Source organism: Lontra canadensis, unplaced genomic scaffold (assembly GCF_010015895.1).
Source record: "Lontra canadensis isolate GAN:19392208 unplaced genomic scaffold, GSC_riverotter_1.0 scaffold59, whole genome shotgun sequence".
NCBI lineage: Eukaryota > Metazoa > Chordata > Mammalia > Carnivora > Mustelidae > Lontra > Lontra canadensis.
Window position 1 is genome coordinate 1,614,092 of NW_022631053.1, and position 16,693 is coordinate 1,630,784.

Here is a 16,693-nt window from a genome sequence, read left to right on the forward strand (position 1 = left end):
TGGTTTCATTTCTTTTCTAAAGCCTTTTTAGAATGACCCTAGTGAACCTTTCTGTAGCTGTCCAGGAGATCCCCTCGAGAATCAGGCTATAGTGGGACAACAGGACTAGAAGGACGAACGCAAGTCGTGGTCTTATTCCCTCTGCTTGTGGGTCTTGGTCTCTCAGCTGAAGAGACAGCAAGAGAGGCTTCTGGTCTCTTAAAACTAATCCACTAATCTGGGTGCAGAGCAGAACACTTATGTTTGGGTCCCAGAGCTCCAGTCTCTCCTCCCCAAAGTCTCATGACCACGGGGTTAAAAGATGTTGGAAAATCTTGTGACCTTGGAGAGAGATCACGAAAATGTCTGGTTCTAATGAGTGTCCTGAGAATGGGTCAGGTACTGGAGGTTCAGGGGACTCTTGCAATGATAATGAGGAACGCTGGAGGGGGACGGGGAATTGAGCTGAGTGGATTCCAATTGGGTAAAACTGGAGTGGTGACAATTAGGGGAAGGAAATCTGGCAAGATCGGCATGGCGCGGGGAGCAATGCTACAGCTCTGGGCGGGTGGGGGGTATCCCACGTTGAAGGGCTTGTGTCTCTGGGAATAGGAAGGAGTTTATAAAACTGGTCATAGGGGGCTCCGACGGAATCAGCGTAAGGCCCGAGGTGCGACTGTCACAGGACACCGCCTGCAGGGAGGTGAGGGGCCCAGAAGGGCCAGGGACGAGCCTGGAGCGCGCCGGATGGCAGCGGCAGGCTCCTTTAAGAGGCCGGCGGCTCCAGCGCAGCATCCCCCGCTCAGGGCGTGTCCGTCCCGGGGGGCCAGGGGCGGGGGCCTTGGAAGGAGCGGGAGTTCAAGCCGAGTGGGCAAGGGGCTCGGGGTCGGGGGGCGGGGGGAGGAACCTGGGGCTGACACCAGTGCACCCGGACACCGCACGAGCCTCGCCTGTGACAGCGCCCCGGGTCCGGTCGAGGGCAGCGGGGGGAGGAGAGAAGGAGGAGGAGAAGGAGGAGGAGGCGGGAGCAGCATCCGGAGCCGAGCTGCAGCAGCGCCGCCTTTTGTGCTGCGGCCGCGGAGCCCCTGAGGTGAGAGCCTGGCCGAGTTGGGGGGTGGGGGGCAGGGATGGGTCCGGGTCCGGGGATACGGGTGCGGAGGGAGGGTCGGGGATGCAGATGTGGCGGGGTGGGGTAGGGTGGCGCGGGGATGCTGAGGCTTCGGGGCGGAGGAAACTGGGGACCTGGACCCGACGCCTGTGGGGATGGGAAGGAGGGGAACGGAGCGGAGGGACGCCGCGGCCCAGCTTGGAGACGAAGGGCCTCCAGAGCTGGAAAGGACCGTATGGGGGGGGGGTGGGGGGATGATTGGGGGACAGACTTAAAGGGCAGCGGGCAAGAGAACACCCTCCTCTCCTCCCACTCATCTTCCAGGAGGAAGAGAGGGAAGGAGGAGGAAGAGTTTGGGCCCTCTCAGGGAAGGAAAGGAAGGAATGGGCCTGATGTGCCCACCGCCCGCCTCACCACCACCCCCACTCCCACACTCAGCCCGCTGCACCTGAGGATTAGAGGGTGCGAGCACCTGTTCCTGGATGCCCAGGTGATGGCCCTCCTCCCCTTCCCTCTGATGCCCCCAATCCCTTCCAGCTGTGGTATTCACCTTCTCCATCCAGCTGTTGCTTCTTCCCCTCCCCCATTCATTTGTGGTTTTCTCCCTCTTTCTCTCCATCTCCTCTGGCTCCCCTAACCCAATTCCCCAGCCCAGGCCTTTCAAGAACCTCCTCCCTTTCCCCCACACATTTCTCAAACTCCTTGGCTAAAAAATAAGCAAGAATCTGTTCCACACAGTTGTGCCTCCGGATAACTATGGCCTTAGCCAAGGGGAGGGAAGAGGGGGTCAGAGGCTCTATAGAGAGTGGAAGGAAATCGGTGGGGTATCCCTTAGCATAGAAGGAGTCCCACCTTTGGGGACTTTAACTCTGCACCTGCTCCCTCTTGAGAGAAGAGTGGGTGGGTGGCCCTCAGCCAAGAAGGAGTGTGCCTGAGGTCTCTCCCCAACCCAGAGTCCTCTCAGCCACAACCACCACCTCCCTCCAAACGACATTTCCCTTCCATCTCACAGGATGGACTCCTTGGCTCTGGGAGCTCTGATTGTCAGCCGGAGGGTAATATCGAGGGAAGGCAAGCACAAGGGATTCTGGAAGGAAAGGGCTCAAGAGCTCCCTGGCCTTCCTGTCCAGACAGCAAAGTTTCCCAGAGTGCCATTCAGGGCCTGCTGTCTCCCATCTCACACTTCAGGGTGGCCAAGAGTGCTTGCCCTCTTGAGCCAGCCACTCATCTGTTCTCCCAGTGGGGACTGAGGTGATGTTGGGGAGTCCAAAGGTGTGATATCCCGACTCCAGCACTCATGATAACACAGCTAAATACCCATCCCCGAATTAAACCCAGCTATGGGCAGAGGAGGCAAGAAGTTTAAGTAAGGACTGGCTTTGGACGTCCTGTGTGTCCTCACAGCTAAGGATGGCAGGACCCCTCTCAAACCAGCTGCTGTGTCCCCGTCCTTCCCCTTGAGGTGACAGAATGGTCATCTGGCTTCCAGGAAGAGGACCCTAAATCCTAGTGCCCACCACCCCAAACTCGCCCAGTGGCATCTCACATGTGGTCCTCCCTCTCCCCTGCCTGGCCTGGGGAGGAAGAAGGGACTAGAAGTCCCTCCTGGGGCAGAAGGAGGATACTGTGGAGACAGGCTAGCAGGTGACACGTGGGCTTCATGAGGGGTTGACCACAGCGACTGGTCTGTCTTGTTTGCTTCCAGGAGGACCAGGGTCATCTTTGCTTTTGGGGAAGGTGCTGAGGTAGGAACACTAGGGCTGAGGGGCCTAAGGGTCATTCAGGACAAAGAGCCCTTAGTCTTGGGTTCCTTCTCGCGGTGCTATTCTTTTTGCCCCTTGCGTTTGCCCACCTCCCTTTCCACCCGTACCCTCTCTACTGCAGATGAGGAAAAGGGGAAGAAGGGAAGGGAATCATATTTATAAAAGAAACCCTGCTCCTGCTTGTTAGGCACTTTTTGGCGTGGCTCGTGTTTCTAGGGAGCTTCGTGCTTCGTGTGTGCCGGGTCCTGGGTCAGGAACCTTGCTGAGATTCTCTCACTAGTGTTAAAAGACTAAGAGTTGAGTGTTCTTGTCATCCCTGTCTTAGGGATGAGGAAACTGAAACTTAAAGTAGTAATTTCTTTAAACTTTGGGGGAAGAGCTTAGGTCTTGGACTTAGGGCTGTCTAACCCAGAACCACTGTGTTCTAGACTGTATGACCGCTGTGACAGGGGTACCTCGGTTCCCATTCAGAGAGAAGAATCAGGTTTGTTCAGAAGTGTCTTACTCCAGATTGCCTGCCTGGTCAGGAGCAGAGACAGGACATCAACCAAACCTCTCTAATTCCCAGGCTACCCACTCACCCATTATCCCAAGCCGGGTGACAGGAGCAGATGGGCACTCCTGATTTTTATTTCCTCATTTTCAATTCAAAATCTGATTTTTTATTTTAAAGGCAATTGAAACTTATTGCTGAAATATTAGAAAATACAGATAAGCCACAAGAAGGAAATAAAAGTATCCACAATTCCACCTACCTAGAAATGGCTACACTTCGGTACCTGTCCTTCCAGATCTTTTTATATTTTTATTTAAGATTTTTTTTTAAGATTTTATTTGTTTATTTGACAGACAGAGATCACAAGTAGGCAGAGAGGCAGGCAGAGAGAGAGGAAGGGAAGCAGGTTCCCTGCTGAGCAGAGAGCCCGATGCGGGACTCGATCCCAGGACCCTGAGATCATGACCTGAGCCGAAGGCAGCGGCTTAACCCACTGAGCCACCCAGGCGCCCTTATTTATGATTTTTGATCTTCCAGATCATTTTAAATGTGCATCCACCCCAGGAACTATTTGCTTAAATGTGCTATACTTCTTCTGGGTCCACCTGAGGACCTGAGTAGGAGGGACACTGTGGCGCTTCATACTCTGCTTCTACCCCTCCTTTCCCTTCCCTCCTGACCTTAAAGGGTAGGGCTGTAGGGTGATCCTGGGCCATGTTGGCCAAGGGTGAGTATGTGGTGCAGGCCTTCTCCCTTAGTCCAGAGGTGGTGGAATGATAGGATTTGTAGAGGAAGGACTGAGGGTCTGGTAGCAAAGAGACCAATGACTGGGGACTCCAGTGCCCCAAGGCCACTGGGACCTGGTTTCCCTGGGACCTGATAGTGAGAAAAGTCCTGCAGAATTAGAATGTCTGAGACCCAGTCTGCCTTTTTCTGGTCATACGAAGAGCTGGCCTCTCCAGAAGCCACAAAGACAGACCCGGTGTCCAACTAACCAGGAGGACAGAGTCAGGACCCAGGCAGTGTGCTCACGGCATTCCCCACATCAACTTAAACCGTCCCCACCCCAGAAGGTAGAGCGGGGAGCCTTGAAGGGGTAACATTCTTCAACTCGTGGCAAAACTAAGGTTCTGGCTCTGATCTCTCCAAATCCAAAGTTAGCTCTTTTTTCCTAAATAGCCCTGCCCCCTCCCCCTGCCCCGTCACTTCCCAGCTGACTGGAAGAAGAGGTGGTGGCACCAGGGGGGCCATCTCAGGACTTGACCTGTATGAGGTTGGGGGGGTGCCTGGATTTAGGGGTGATCTCCAATTTACCCCAAGTTCGTTGGGGAAGACATTCCCCCCTGATGAAGGCACTGACAAAGCTGTAGTGCCTTCCATCTGAAAAGAACCCTGTATTCAAAAAGAAAAACAGCTGCGGCCAGTGGCCAGGAGGCAAGGTCAAGAGGGGTCACGGTCCTTTATCCTATCAGGATCTCAAAGCCTGTAGAGGTGGAACTAGCATCCCCCCCAGAATCTTGGGTTTCCTTTCCCTATGAAGACCTTCCTTCTCACCCTCACTTAAGAGAGAAGAACCTTCTTCCTCTTTTTCCTGAGGACAAACTGAGGTCCAGGGCAGTGGTGAGTGCTCAGTGTGAGAGCCTGCAATTTAGACAGATGGCCTGGCCTCTCAGCTGAGCCCCCAAGACTGCCAGACATGCACGCAACTTGGCCTTGAGATTGTGCTGTTAGAAAAGAACAGGACAGGAGAGAGAATTCGAAGGGTTCCCTTGCCACAAGCTTCCAGCACTGCAGGGAAGCAGAGGGACCTTCCGGCACCCACTCCACCGCAGGCTCCCGAGTGGGCACTCTGGGAGTCCCCAGCAGAGAATCTGGTAGCTGAAACCGAATTAGGACCTCCCAGGGCTTCCAGAGAGCCTCTTGCCCTGGCAGATGTAGGGTTTAGGGACCACTCTGTCCCCTCACCCAATCTGGAATTCTGCGCAGTAAGCACTTGGTAAATATGGTTGACAGGATGATGGAGATATCCACCCCCTCCTGTCAGTCTCTGCCCTTCCTCCATGCTCTGCATAATTGATGGCCAGGGAGGCAGTTCCCCTCCCCCAAGGTGACCGAATGTCTAGGCCAGGGGCTTCTGGCATGACGTGCCCCCAAAGTCCTGGCGCCAAGGCCCAGCTGGGGGGCAGTGGGACACAGCTGGTAGGTCAGAGATAAAGGAAACTGAGAGGGGCTCTGTGTTGGGAGAGGAATCTCCAGTTGACTGTAGCTCCCTGGGGCCTGGCTTCCCCTGACTCCCTCAGGTCAGTCTGGAGGAGCTGTGTTAGCCTAAGGACAGGCTGGCGGTGGCCTGAGGAGCCCAGCTAGAGTCCCTCCCTTTCCCTGGATCACATCTCCTACTTCTTCAGGTAACTCCCACTGCCCTAAAAGACAAACAGGTGAAATGGTTTCTCTCCTTGTCTCCCTAGTTTCGAGCCCTGGATACCAGAGGGGCCTCTGGGGAAGCCTAGTGAACTGGAGGGAGGCTTGGTGGCAAGTGCCTGAGCATGTCACCCTCTCTATGCCTGAAAGTCCTAGTTGCCAAACACCACATGAGGACTGAGAACTTTAAAAATCCAGGTGTGGTGCCTAGTCAAGGCTCAGCTTCTAAATAGGAAAGACTTGGGAGGGCACAGATGGTCTCCACGTTTTCCAGTTCTTTCTCCGCTACTTTTTTCTCAGTACCCTCTCTGCTTTTCACATTCAGGTGTTCATCCTTTTCCGATTTGATTCTCCCTGCGCTTCACCGTTTCGGTCTCTGAATCTCTCCGCTAGCCACCCCCTCCCCGCCCCGTTCTCTGGGTGTGCCTGTTGCCCTTTCTGTGTCCCTATCTCCCCATCTCCTGCTTTCTCTGTGGCACTGCTCCCCACATTCCAAGCCGAGTCCCCGCGCCCCAGCACCAATGGCTCTCCCTCTGCTCGGTGCCCGGGCTGAAGATGTGTCTGCATGAGGGGTCGAGGGAGGTATGCGAAGGAGGGCAGCGCACAGGCGGCCGACTGAGGGGGCCCGGGATCGGAGCCCATGATTCCCGCAGCGCTCCTGACCACCAGCACATGGACCGGCCCGGGTCAGGGGCGGGGCCCAGGCGCAGCCCCGCCCCCGCCCCCCAGCCGCCGCCGCCGCCGCCGCTCACGTGATTCTGGGCTAATCTTGTCCTGGTGACTTCACACGCCGCCTCGGGCCCAGTCGTCATGGTTACGCCGCAGCGCCCAGCGCTTCCCCCAACCCGCTGAGTCCCCTCCCCTTCCCCACCCGGACCCCCTCCTTCCGCCGCCGGGCCCCCGCCCGGTTCCAGCCACGCGCCCCGCGCCACGTGACGGCCGGGAAGGAGGTCGGGAAGGGGGAGGGGGCGCTGGGGCCGTAACCCCTTCCTCCCCGCCTCGGAGGTCCTTCCTGGGGCTTCCCGCGGGACCCGCGAACGGCCTGATCCAGCCCACCCTTCTTGCGGGCCAGCCGCCCCGCCTTGGGGGCGCGGGCGAAAGCCCTGGGATCCTGCGGACTAAATTCTTGGCCTGGATTTGTTGGCATTACGGTGTACATCTACTCCCCTCCACAGGCGCCGATAGCTCGTAGGATATGTTGAGGATTCAGAGGCTGGATCTGACTGTGACTAAAGCTTTCTGAGTCTGTTTCCTCAAGAATATAGAGGGACAGACGGGTACAGCTCCATCCCTGGGTGGCGGTGAAGAGCCAGGGAGCTCCTGCGTCCTTAGCATAGGGGCGGCCTTTAAGACCACGGTCCTGCCCGCACGCCGGTGCTGGGCGAAGCCTGGGATCCCGGGCGAGAGCGTCGGGGGGGTCTCATGGAGGGCGGGCTGTCGGAGGAGCCGGACGCCTGAGCCCACAGTGCCTCCGGGCTAATGGGAGCCACGACGAAGGAGGTACAGGGCGGGCTGTGCCGGTCCCGACGGATATCAGCTCAGAGCGGGGTGGGGGGAAGACAGGGAGGAACACTTCCAGGACTGAGTGAGATTTGGAGAGATGGCCGGGGAAGCGACTTCCAGGCAGAGAACGCCCGGGGTCGGAGCTTGCGGCTTTTCCTCAGAGAGGGCACCCCGGGCAGATTATCCAGTACCTCTGCCACTTGGGGCGAGTGTCGTTTTGAGGATTAATTGAGCTAATGCGCCTGTCGGCAGAGGCTAACATACATCCTAAGCCTTGCCTAAAAGTTAGCCATTCTCTTTAGGGGCCCTGGCACAGAAGCCCCATGTAGCCTGGTGTCAGTTCTATATGGCCCGGGTGCCAACAGCAGTGGGAGACGAGGCTGGCGAGGGACCAGAGCATGGAGATACGGCTTCTGGGCCAAGGGCAGTAGGGAGTTCTTAAAGGGCTTGAAGCAGAAGAGGGGGTGATGGCCAATCTGTGTTTTAGGAAGATCCTTCTAAAGAATGGTGGAAAATGGAGTTGGGGGGTGCACTGTGTTAAGTACTGGGAGACTGGTTAGCTGACACAGCCAGAGTCCGAAATTAAGACAGTGAGGTGGAACTAGAGAGAACAGACTGGCATTGGGTCAGAGCTTTTCAAATGGGCCAAAGTCAAGTAGGAATCACCTGAAGTGCTTGTTAAATATGCATGTTTCAGGCCCACCCACAAACACTGAAAAATCCTTGAGAATCCTGGAAATTGTTACGAGAGTTGATACCATCAGGAGTGCCAAACTTCCATGTCCGTCTGTGTCATCATCCAGTGGCCCCTTTTTATGTGTAGATTCCTGTCCCTCCTCTCCCGTTGTGATTCAGAGGCTCTGGTGCAGGGGTTCAGGAAGGACCCTAATATGAGGAACAGAGCATCACTGTCCTCAGGAATCCTCACATATCAGGATCCGTTAGCAGACTAGATGTGGAGGAAGACGGAAGACTAGAATGACTCCAGATGCCAAGCTCTGGACAGGTTTGGTATAGGTTGAAGAGTTTGCTGTGCCTGAGTGATGATAGCTAGTTTATCCCTTTTGTACAGTTGGAGAAATTGAGGCCCAGTCCAGTTTGCCTGAGGTCACACAGCCAGTGTGTGGCAGAGGCAAGGCTAGAATTCAGATTCTGTTTTTAAACATTTATTTATTCGAGAGGGAGACAGTGCACAGGGAGAGGGAGAGAAGCAAACTCTGCTAAACATGGAGCCCGACACAGGGCTTGATCTCACGACCTTAAGCCGAAATCAAGAGTTGGATGCTTAACCGACTGAGCCACCCCGGTGCACCCAGACTTTTAAGATTTATTTGGGGCCTCTGGGTGGCTTAGCCAGCTCAGGTCATGATCTCAGAGTCTTGGGATTGAGCCCCACATCAGGCTCCCTGCTCAGTGGGGAGTCTGCTTCTCCCTCTGTTGCTCCTCTCCTTGTGCTTTCTCGTGCTCTCTTTCCCACTTTCAAATAAATAACATTTTTTTAAAAAAGGATTTTAATTCTTAGAGAGAGGGAGTGAGTGAGCAGGAGCTGGGGGAGGGGCAGAGGGAGAGGGAGAAGCAGGCTTCCCACTGAGTAAGGAGGAGCCCGGATGCTGGGCTTTCTCCCAGGACCCTGGGATCATGACCGGAGCTGAAGTCAGATCCTTAACCAACTGAGCCACCCAGGTGCCCTTAGAATTCCGATTTTTTTAATGGTCACTTTTTAAATAGCACCTAGTTACGAGAATTGGGACAAATCTCCATCTTCTGGAAAGCTAGTACTTGGTTTGGAAGCTGTGGATGGGGTGATGGAGAAGAAGCAAGGAGACAGGGCCTCTGTAACTGACCCCCTGAGGGAGCAGCAGAACTGATGTCAGGCCTAAGGGGGGTGAAGCAGTAGGCTCCCGCTCGTCCTGACCCAGCGTCTGCATCTGCCTCCCCACTGGATGGCTCTGCCTTGTCTTCTGCCCCCCTCCATCCCCACCCCCGCCAGTTCAGCTGAGGGACTGCAGGCTTCCCTTACCTTGGCAAGGCCCAGGTGTGTGTGAGCACTGGAGAGGGAGTCCCAAATGAGAGCCCGAGGGTGCCTTGGGATGACTCTCACCTGAGGCTAGTGTTCCTGTGAAGCCTCAGCCATCTCACGTGTAAGTACACCAGTGGGAGCCCCAGTTGCCTCCCCAGCACGTGGGAGGCCCAGGAATGTCCTCTCGGAGTGCCTGCGTGTCACCTGTGTGCGCCTCGGTGCCAGGGAGACCTCAGGTGTTACTATCACAGACCTGAGGCTGAGACTCGGGAGTAGAAGGTGTACGTCTGAGAGACCCTTATGTGACTTCTGCGTGTGCATGGGAGCTTGAAGTGACAGAAATGGGAGCTCCAGAGGTGAATTACAGTAGTCTTCCAAGGAGAAGGGGACGAGTCTGTTACCATAATACTTGAGTTTCTGGCACAAGCTCTGGGTCTGTGCCTGAGTGTGGGGCTGTTGCCTGGGTCCACCTGAGAATGTTGCTCAGGGATGTTACTAATGGAGGCTCCAGAGGAAGCTCATGCGTCGGGTTACTGAGATGGGTCGCCGAGGGTGAGCGCAGCTCCAGTGGTACTTCTGGCGGGGCTGTTGGGGGGCCCGGATCCCCCACCAGGCTTCTGCCTCTGAGGCGCAGCCCCAGCTGACCCTCCCTCCCTTCCTCTATTCTCCTAGGGCCCACGGCCCCCCGCCGCGCCCAGGCCCAGAGGCCATGGCCTGCCTCCATGAGACCCGCACACCCTCTCCCTCCTTCGGGGGTTTCGTGTCCACCCTGAGCGAGGCGTCGATGCGCAAGCTCGATCCGGACACTTCCGACTGCACCCCGGAGAAGGACCTGACGCCCACCCAGTGTGTACTCCGAGATGTGGTGCCGCTGGGCGGGCAGGGCGGGGGCGGGCCGAGCCCCTCTCCGGGGGGAGAGCCGCCCCCTGAGCCTTTCGCCAATAGTGTCCTGCAGCTCCACGAGCAGGATGCAGGGGGCCCCGGGGGAGCCACGGGGTCACCTGAGAGTCGGGCGTCCAGGGTCCGAGCTGATGAGGTGCGGCTGCAGTGCCAGAGCGGCAGTGGCTTTCTGGAAGGTCTCTTCGGCTGCCTGCGACCTGTCTGGACCATGATCGGCAAAGCCTACTCCACAGAGCACAAGCAGCAGCAGGAAGGTAGGCCGCATCCTCATGGGGGCCCTGTCCCTGTCTCCCCGAGACCTGGTGGGCAGCCCCATCTCTCCCCCGGGGCCCAGCCATGGCCCCTCAGCAGCACCCCCCGCAACGCCCTGGCTTTGTCGGAGGCCCCCGTTGGCTCCCTTCCCTGTTCCCCCAGCCCTTGCCTCCTTGGCCTCTTGTGGCTTGTTTTCAGCCTGGGCCCCCGAGTCCCTTCAGCCAGCGCCAGGCTTGCCCCTATGCCTGCCCATCCCAAGCTCCCGCGCGTGGCTCCCTCCGAGCCTGGTGGCACTGCGCCTCCTGTTCGCAGACCTGTGGGAGGTCCCCTTTGAGGAGATCCTGGAACTGCAGTGGGTGGGCTCGGGGGCCCAGGGCGCGGTGTTCCTGGGACGCTTCCACGGGGAGGAGGTGGCAGTAAAGAAGGTACGGGACCTGAAGGAGACGGACATCAAGCACCTGCGGAAGCTGAAGCACCCCAACATCATCACCTTCAAGTAAGGTCCCAGGCAGGGGTTGAAGCCAGGGCCACTGGGCTGTGGGCAGGGGTCAAAGGGGGCTGGGCGGGGACAGGGGGTAGGGAGGGTCGGTTTCCAAGTGGGAATCAGGGGCCTGCGAGGCTGGCCCAGGCCCTAATGCCCCCTTTTGGCCCCCAGGGGCGTATGCACCCAGGCTCCCTGCTACTGCATCCTCATGGAGTTTTGCGCCCAGGGCCAGCTGTATGAGGTACTGCGGGCTGGCCGCCCTGTCACCCCCTCATTGCTGGTTGACTGGTCCATGGGCATCGCCGGTGGCATGAACTACCTGCACCTGCACAAGATTATCCATAGAGACCTCAAGTCCCCCAAGTGAGTAAGCCAGTAAGCGCAGAGAAGCTGATGTGCATGGTCTCCTGCAAGTGACCCCCCAGCCAGTGTAGCCGGCTCCCTGCTTCCAGATCCCCGTCCTGAGTCCATGTGGCCCATCTCAAAAACCCTTCCCAAATGACAGTCCTATTTCGGGAGGGCTGTGGCAAGCCCCCGGCCTCTGGGTGTCCCAAATGACTTAAAACAAAGTTAGAGTTGCTGCAGCTAGAAGAGGTGTGGAGCGGGGCCTGGCCCCCAGCTGACTACGATCTTTACCAGCATGCTAATCACGTACGACGATGTGGTGAAGATCTCCGATTTTGGCACTTCCAAGGAGCTGAGTGACAAGAGCACCAAGATGTCCTTTGCAGGGACAGTAGCCTGGATGGCCCCTGAAGTGATCCGCAACGAGCCTGTGTCCGAGAAGGTCGACATCTGGTGAGGGCTGGGCTGAGCACTGAGGCGGGCAGCTAGCCAACCCTAGGGAGGGAGGGGGCTTCCAGGGCCTCTGGAGGGAGCCCCTCCCAAGGGATGTCCCCTCTTATCCCCAGGTCCTTTGGCGTGGTGCTATGGGAACTGCTGACTGGTGAGATCCCCTACAAAGACGTAGATTCCTCAGCCATCATCTGGGGCGTGGGAAGCAACAGTCTCCATCTGCCTGTGCCCTCCAGCTGCCCAGACGGCTTCAAAATCCTGCTTCGCCAGTGTTGGTAAGGACAGCCTGGCAAAGCTGGAAAGTGAAGGGTGGTTGCTGGCAGTTGGACGGCACCTGGAAGCCAGGCCTCCAGGCCCAGATTCCTGGACAGGGAAAGAGGGCCTGAACTCCCTCGTGACTGAGACAAACTGTGCCGCCTCGGGCAAGTGTTAACACCCCGAGCCCGTTTCCTGGTCTGTATAAGACAGACCCCAATCCCGGCTGGCCAGAGCAGCCGGGGTGCACCCGCAAAGGGCCAGCACAGCCCCGGAGCACAGTAACTGGAGCGAGAGAGCTGCGTTAGAACCCAGGAAGAGAGGGCCCTAGGGCCTTGTTTGGAACCTAGACTCTGAAGGGAGGTTGGCGATTTCCCACCTTTGGTTTACCATTTCCCCAAGCGTGTCTGTCTGAATGGAGTTACTCAGAAAAAGGTGTTCGGAAAATAGGGTTAAATAGGTTTCCCTACCGCAGGACCTTGATGTGCTAATGGGGGAGCAGAGCCAGTGGACCAAGGAGCCAGTCACGGAACACACTCTAGCGGTCTCTTCTCCAGGGCACATCTGGGGAAAAGATGCTCTAGTTCCTTTCTGGTCATCCCTAAAATTTCTGTCTCCATTCCCCCCTCCAACTCCATGCCCTCCAGGAACAGCAAACCAAGAAATCGTCCATCGTTCCGCCAGATCCTGCTGCACCTGGACATCGCCTCAGCCGACGTCCTGTCCACACCCCAGGAGACTTACTTTAAGTCCCAGGTGTGCTGTGGGTGGAAAAGGGACACCTTTACTCCCTCCCTCTGCAGAGAAGAGTGTGCCCTCTGAGGGGATGTGGGGATGGGTGGAAGGGATGGTAGGTTCGCTCTTGGGAGGGCTGAGACCCCCCATCCTGGCCAGTCCCGTGCCTACTCCTCTGTGCTCAAAGGCGGTCCCTCACCCCTCATTGTCTCTTCACCCCCAGGCAGAGTGGCGCGAAGAGGTAAAGTTGCACTTTGAAAAAATTAAGTCAGAAGGGACCTGTCTGCACCGCCTAGAAGAGGAGCTGGTGATGCGGAGGAGGGAGGAGCTCAGGTGTGTGCATTTGTCTGGGAAGGGGATTTCGTCACCAGCAGGGACCCTGGACCAGTTCCCAGAGACCGGGACTAATTGCAGCATCAGGTGACACTGGCTCACCTCAGAGACCCTTCTGCCTGTTTCAGACACGCCTTGGACATCCGGGAGCACTACGAACGGAAGCTGGAGAGAGCCAACAACCTGTACATGGAGCTTAATGCCCTCATGTTGCAGCTGGAGCTCAAGGAGCGGGAGCTGCTCAGGTAACCGTATGCACCCCACGCATCAGATCTCATCCTCATGGAGCTGTGACGCAGGGAACCTACAGAGCCTGGGTCCCCCTTTCTGATCACATGCTGGACTGAGGGGTCTTATCTTTAGAAGGGAACAAGCTTTAGAGCGGAGATGCCCAGGTCTGCTTAAGTCACACCCTTCCCGAGGCCTCCTGCATGGAAACACTATGGAGAAGCTCATCAAGAAGAGGAATGTCCCACAGAAACTGTCACCCCACAGTAAAAGGTGGGACCAGAGTTCTCAAGTGGTGAGGCTGCAGATCGGCAGGGGGAGTGCTAGAAGCAGGGGTGGAGACTGAGGATGCCCAGATGATGATCTGTGGGGGGGTGGGGGGGATAGACTTTGTACTACCCAAGGTTGGGGAGGGCTTTCAAGTTTGATGTTTTAAGATTGCTCTGTTCATCTCAGACTTGTACTTTCCCTCCCCTACCAGGCCAGATATCCTCAAGACTGAATCTTTGCTACCTAAACTTGATGCTGCCCTGAGTGGGGTGGGGCTTCCCGGGTGTCCTAAGGGCCCCCCATCACCAGGACGGAGTCGTCGTGGCAAGACTCGTCACCGCAAGGCCAGCGCCAAGGGCAGCTGTGGAGACCTGCCTGGGCTTCGTGCGGCTTTGCCACCCCATGAACCTGGGGGACCAGGAAGCCCAGGGGGGCTAGGAGGGGGACCCTCAGCCTGGGAGGCCTGCCCTCCAGCCCTGCGTGGGCTCCACCATGACCTCCTGCTCCGAAAGATGTCTTCATCGTCCCCGGATCTGCTGTCAGCAGCACTGGGAGCCCGGGGACGAGGGGCCACAGGGGGAGCTGGGGATCCTGGCTCACCACCTCCAGCTCGGGGAGATACCCCGCCAAGTGAGGGCTCCGCACCAGGCTCCACCAGCCCAGATTCACCTGGGGGAGCCAAAGGGGAGCCACCTCCACCAGTAGGGTCTGGTGACGTTGTGGGGCTGCTGGGAACTGGAAGGGAAGGGACAGCGGGACGGGGAGGAAGCCGGGCTGGGTCCCAGCACTTGACCCCAGCTGCACTGCTGTACAGGGCTGCTGTCACCCGGAGCCAGGTAAAGTATGGGGTGGTTCCTAAGCTCCTACCCTTTCCTCGTTCTCCCCTGGGCCCAAGTCCACAACTCACCTCCCATATTAGGTCTTCATCTTAAGCCATTCCCTACTTAACCCTAATGACTATGTTCCCCTTCTCTTGGGTCCTTGCTGACCTCTTCCCACTTCTGACGGCAGTCCACTCCTCTTCTCTCCTGCAGAAACGTGGCATCTCATCAGAGGAAGAGGAAGGAGAGGTGGACAGTGAAGTAGAGCTGCCATCAAGCCAGAGGTAAGTGACACGTACAGTAGTGACAGTGTTTTGCTTAGGGGGCTGCGGTGTGCCAACTGTAACCCTGGCCTCTCCAACATACAGGTGGCCTCAAGGCATGAACATGCGCCAGTCACTGTCCACCTTCAGCTCAGAGAATCCATCTGATGGGGAGGAGGGCACAGCCAGTGAGCCCTCCCCCAGCGGCACACCTGAAGTTGGCAGTACGAACACCGACGAGCGGCCAGATGAGCGGTCTGATGACATGTGTTCCCAGGGCTCAGAAATCCCACTGGACCCACCTGCATCAGAAGTGGTTCCTGGCCCCGAACCCAGCTCCCGACCCATCCCACACCAGGACCTACCCAGAGGGGAGCAGGTGAGTCTCAGAAACAACTAGGCACATTAAGAGCAGACGCTTAGTTATTTAGGACTTTAGAGGTAGACAAAGACACCAGAAAGCTCAGTATTTAGCCTCCAAATCACTCAATATGCGAGCCCAGTTCCTCCCGTACCAAGGGGCCTAGATCCACAGGGTGGATCTGAGAGGCCCAGGGTATAGAGCATGTAGCACGGTTAGTAGGTGAACGGTGCTGCTTGTACAGTAGCTGTAAATCGCAGCCAGGACGAATCCTGAAACCGGGAACCTGGTGCCTTGGCATCTCATGGCCTCAGCCACTGAAATCTGAAGACCGTGAAAAATCAGGGAGCTGCTGGCTATTACAAGACCTCAGTGAAGGATCCTGAAGGAATCTATCTGTAACACCAAGAGCTGCTGAGCCTCCCCTCACTGTACTTTTCTTCACAGGGCCCTCCCACTAATGAGGACTCAGACTGTGACAGCACTGAACTGGACAACTCCAACAGTGGTGAAGCCTTGCAGCCTCCAGCCTCCCTCCCTCCATGAAAGCCACTCTGATTCCTGTACATAGAAAAATTATTTATATAAATAATATATAAGCGCCACATAATCCACAGAGAAAGATGGGGCTGTCCCAGCCTTAAGTCAGGCTCAAGGGAGTCTGACCCCTGACCAATTCACCTGATGAAACTCTAGGGCTACTGGCAGCTGTGGAAATGGAAGGACAAGTACTACCCTAGAGCTGTGGGTATGGGCAGACTGGCCCCTTCCTGCTTCACCCCATTATGTTCAGCGAGCGGTAAGGCAATAGAAAAGCCAGACTTGCCTCTTACGTTCCTCTATACTCTTTTCCCCCAACCCTGGGGAGGAGGAAAGGGAGCCACTTAGACTGCACTTTTTTGTTTTCCGTTTACTCTGTTTACACATTTTGCACTTGGGAGGAGGGAGGCAAAGGCTGGGTCCTCCCCTCTGAGGTTTCTCAGGTGGCAATGTAACTAATTTCTTTGTCCCTCCGTTTCTCTGCCCAAGCCCTGGCTTAGGGCCAAGGGGGAGATTAGGAGATTGTGAAAGCATGTGATGGCTCAGGCTAAAGGAAGGGGATGGAAGTTTTAAGTCCCTGCTTTTATCCTGGTGCCTGATTGGGGTGGGGACTGTCATATTGTAACCCCTGTGAAAAATCTTAAAATATAGCCACTCCACGCAGGCCCAGATGTTGAGGGTTTTCTTGGTGAATGTTTTATGGGGCAGTACACATGGCTGAAGTAGGAGCCTTGGGCTCCAGACATTATCTGAGGACTCTGGACAAGTTCTTCCCTCCTTTTATGCTTTCTTCCCCCCACTAAATGAACATTGCTTCAAGCTTCAACCTTCTAAAATCATCTGCATAAACGAGAGCAGGTACATCTTTCTGGAAGGACTTTAGAAGACAGAAAATGTTAAAACACATATTCTTAGAACTGTAAATGAACATTCAAAACAAAAGACTGGTTTTTAGCTTGGCCAAGTATGGGACAGACATGCCCAGCAACCTGAATTCCAGTCCGACACACACGCATTCAATTGCTCCCACAGTATGCACGTGCATCCTTCCCCAGCCCCTGCCCACCCAGTGGAAGTGCTTGCCTATTTTTTGCAGACAAGTCCTAGGTAAATGTAACCCTCCTCCAAACTTTCGGACAAAGGGCACACGGCTAGCTTGAACGTTATTT

General features: G+C 56.4%; 1 protein-coding gene across 5 annotated transcripts; it reads left to right on the forward strand.

Moving 5' to 3' along the window:
• The first annotated feature begins 862 nt into the window (after positions 1-862).
• On the forward strand, positions 863-16,193 carry MAP3K12 (mitogen-activated protein kinase kinase kinase 12). Of its 5 annotated transcripts, XM_032876632.1 has the most exons (16): positions 863-1,069; positions 1,412-1,577; positions 9,960-10,133; positions 10,233-10,441; positions 10,752-10,935; positions 11,095-11,286; positions 11,563-11,721; positions 11,835-11,993; positions 12,621-12,729; positions 12,932-13,041; positions 13,170-13,286; positions 13,405-13,542; positions 13,751-14,375; positions 14,574-14,644; positions 14,729-15,002; positions 15,432-16,193. In XM_032876632.1, exons 2-16 carry the CDS (start codon positions 1,570-1,572, stop codon positions 15,528-15,530), a joined length of 2,628 nt encoding a protein of 875 aa, XP_032732523.1. In that variant the 5' UTR covers positions 863-1,069; positions 1,412-1,569; the 3' UTR covers positions 15,531-16,193. The 5 variants fall into 5 exon arrangements, with proteins under 5 accessions (XP_032732523.1, XP_032732519.1, XP_032732520.1 ...); XM_032876628.1 differs by having other exon boundaries at positions 9,960-10,441; XM_032876629.1 differs by lacking the exon at positions 1,412-1,577 and having other exon boundaries at positions 9,960-10,441.
• Positions 16,194-16,693: the final 500 nt, after the last annotated feature.

Bases quoted from the DNA above. Each gene is read 5' to 3' on its own strand.
- MAP3K12 (XM_032876628.1), top strand. The intron at 11,994-12,620 runs GTAAGGACAGCC...CATGCCCTCCAG, and splicing joins ATCCTGCTTCGCCAGTGTTG to GAACAGCAAACCAAGAAATC. The intron at 14,376-14,573 runs GTAAAGTATGGG...TCTCTCCTGCAG, and splicing joins CTGCTGTCACCCGGAGCCAG to AAACGTGGCATCTCATCAGA.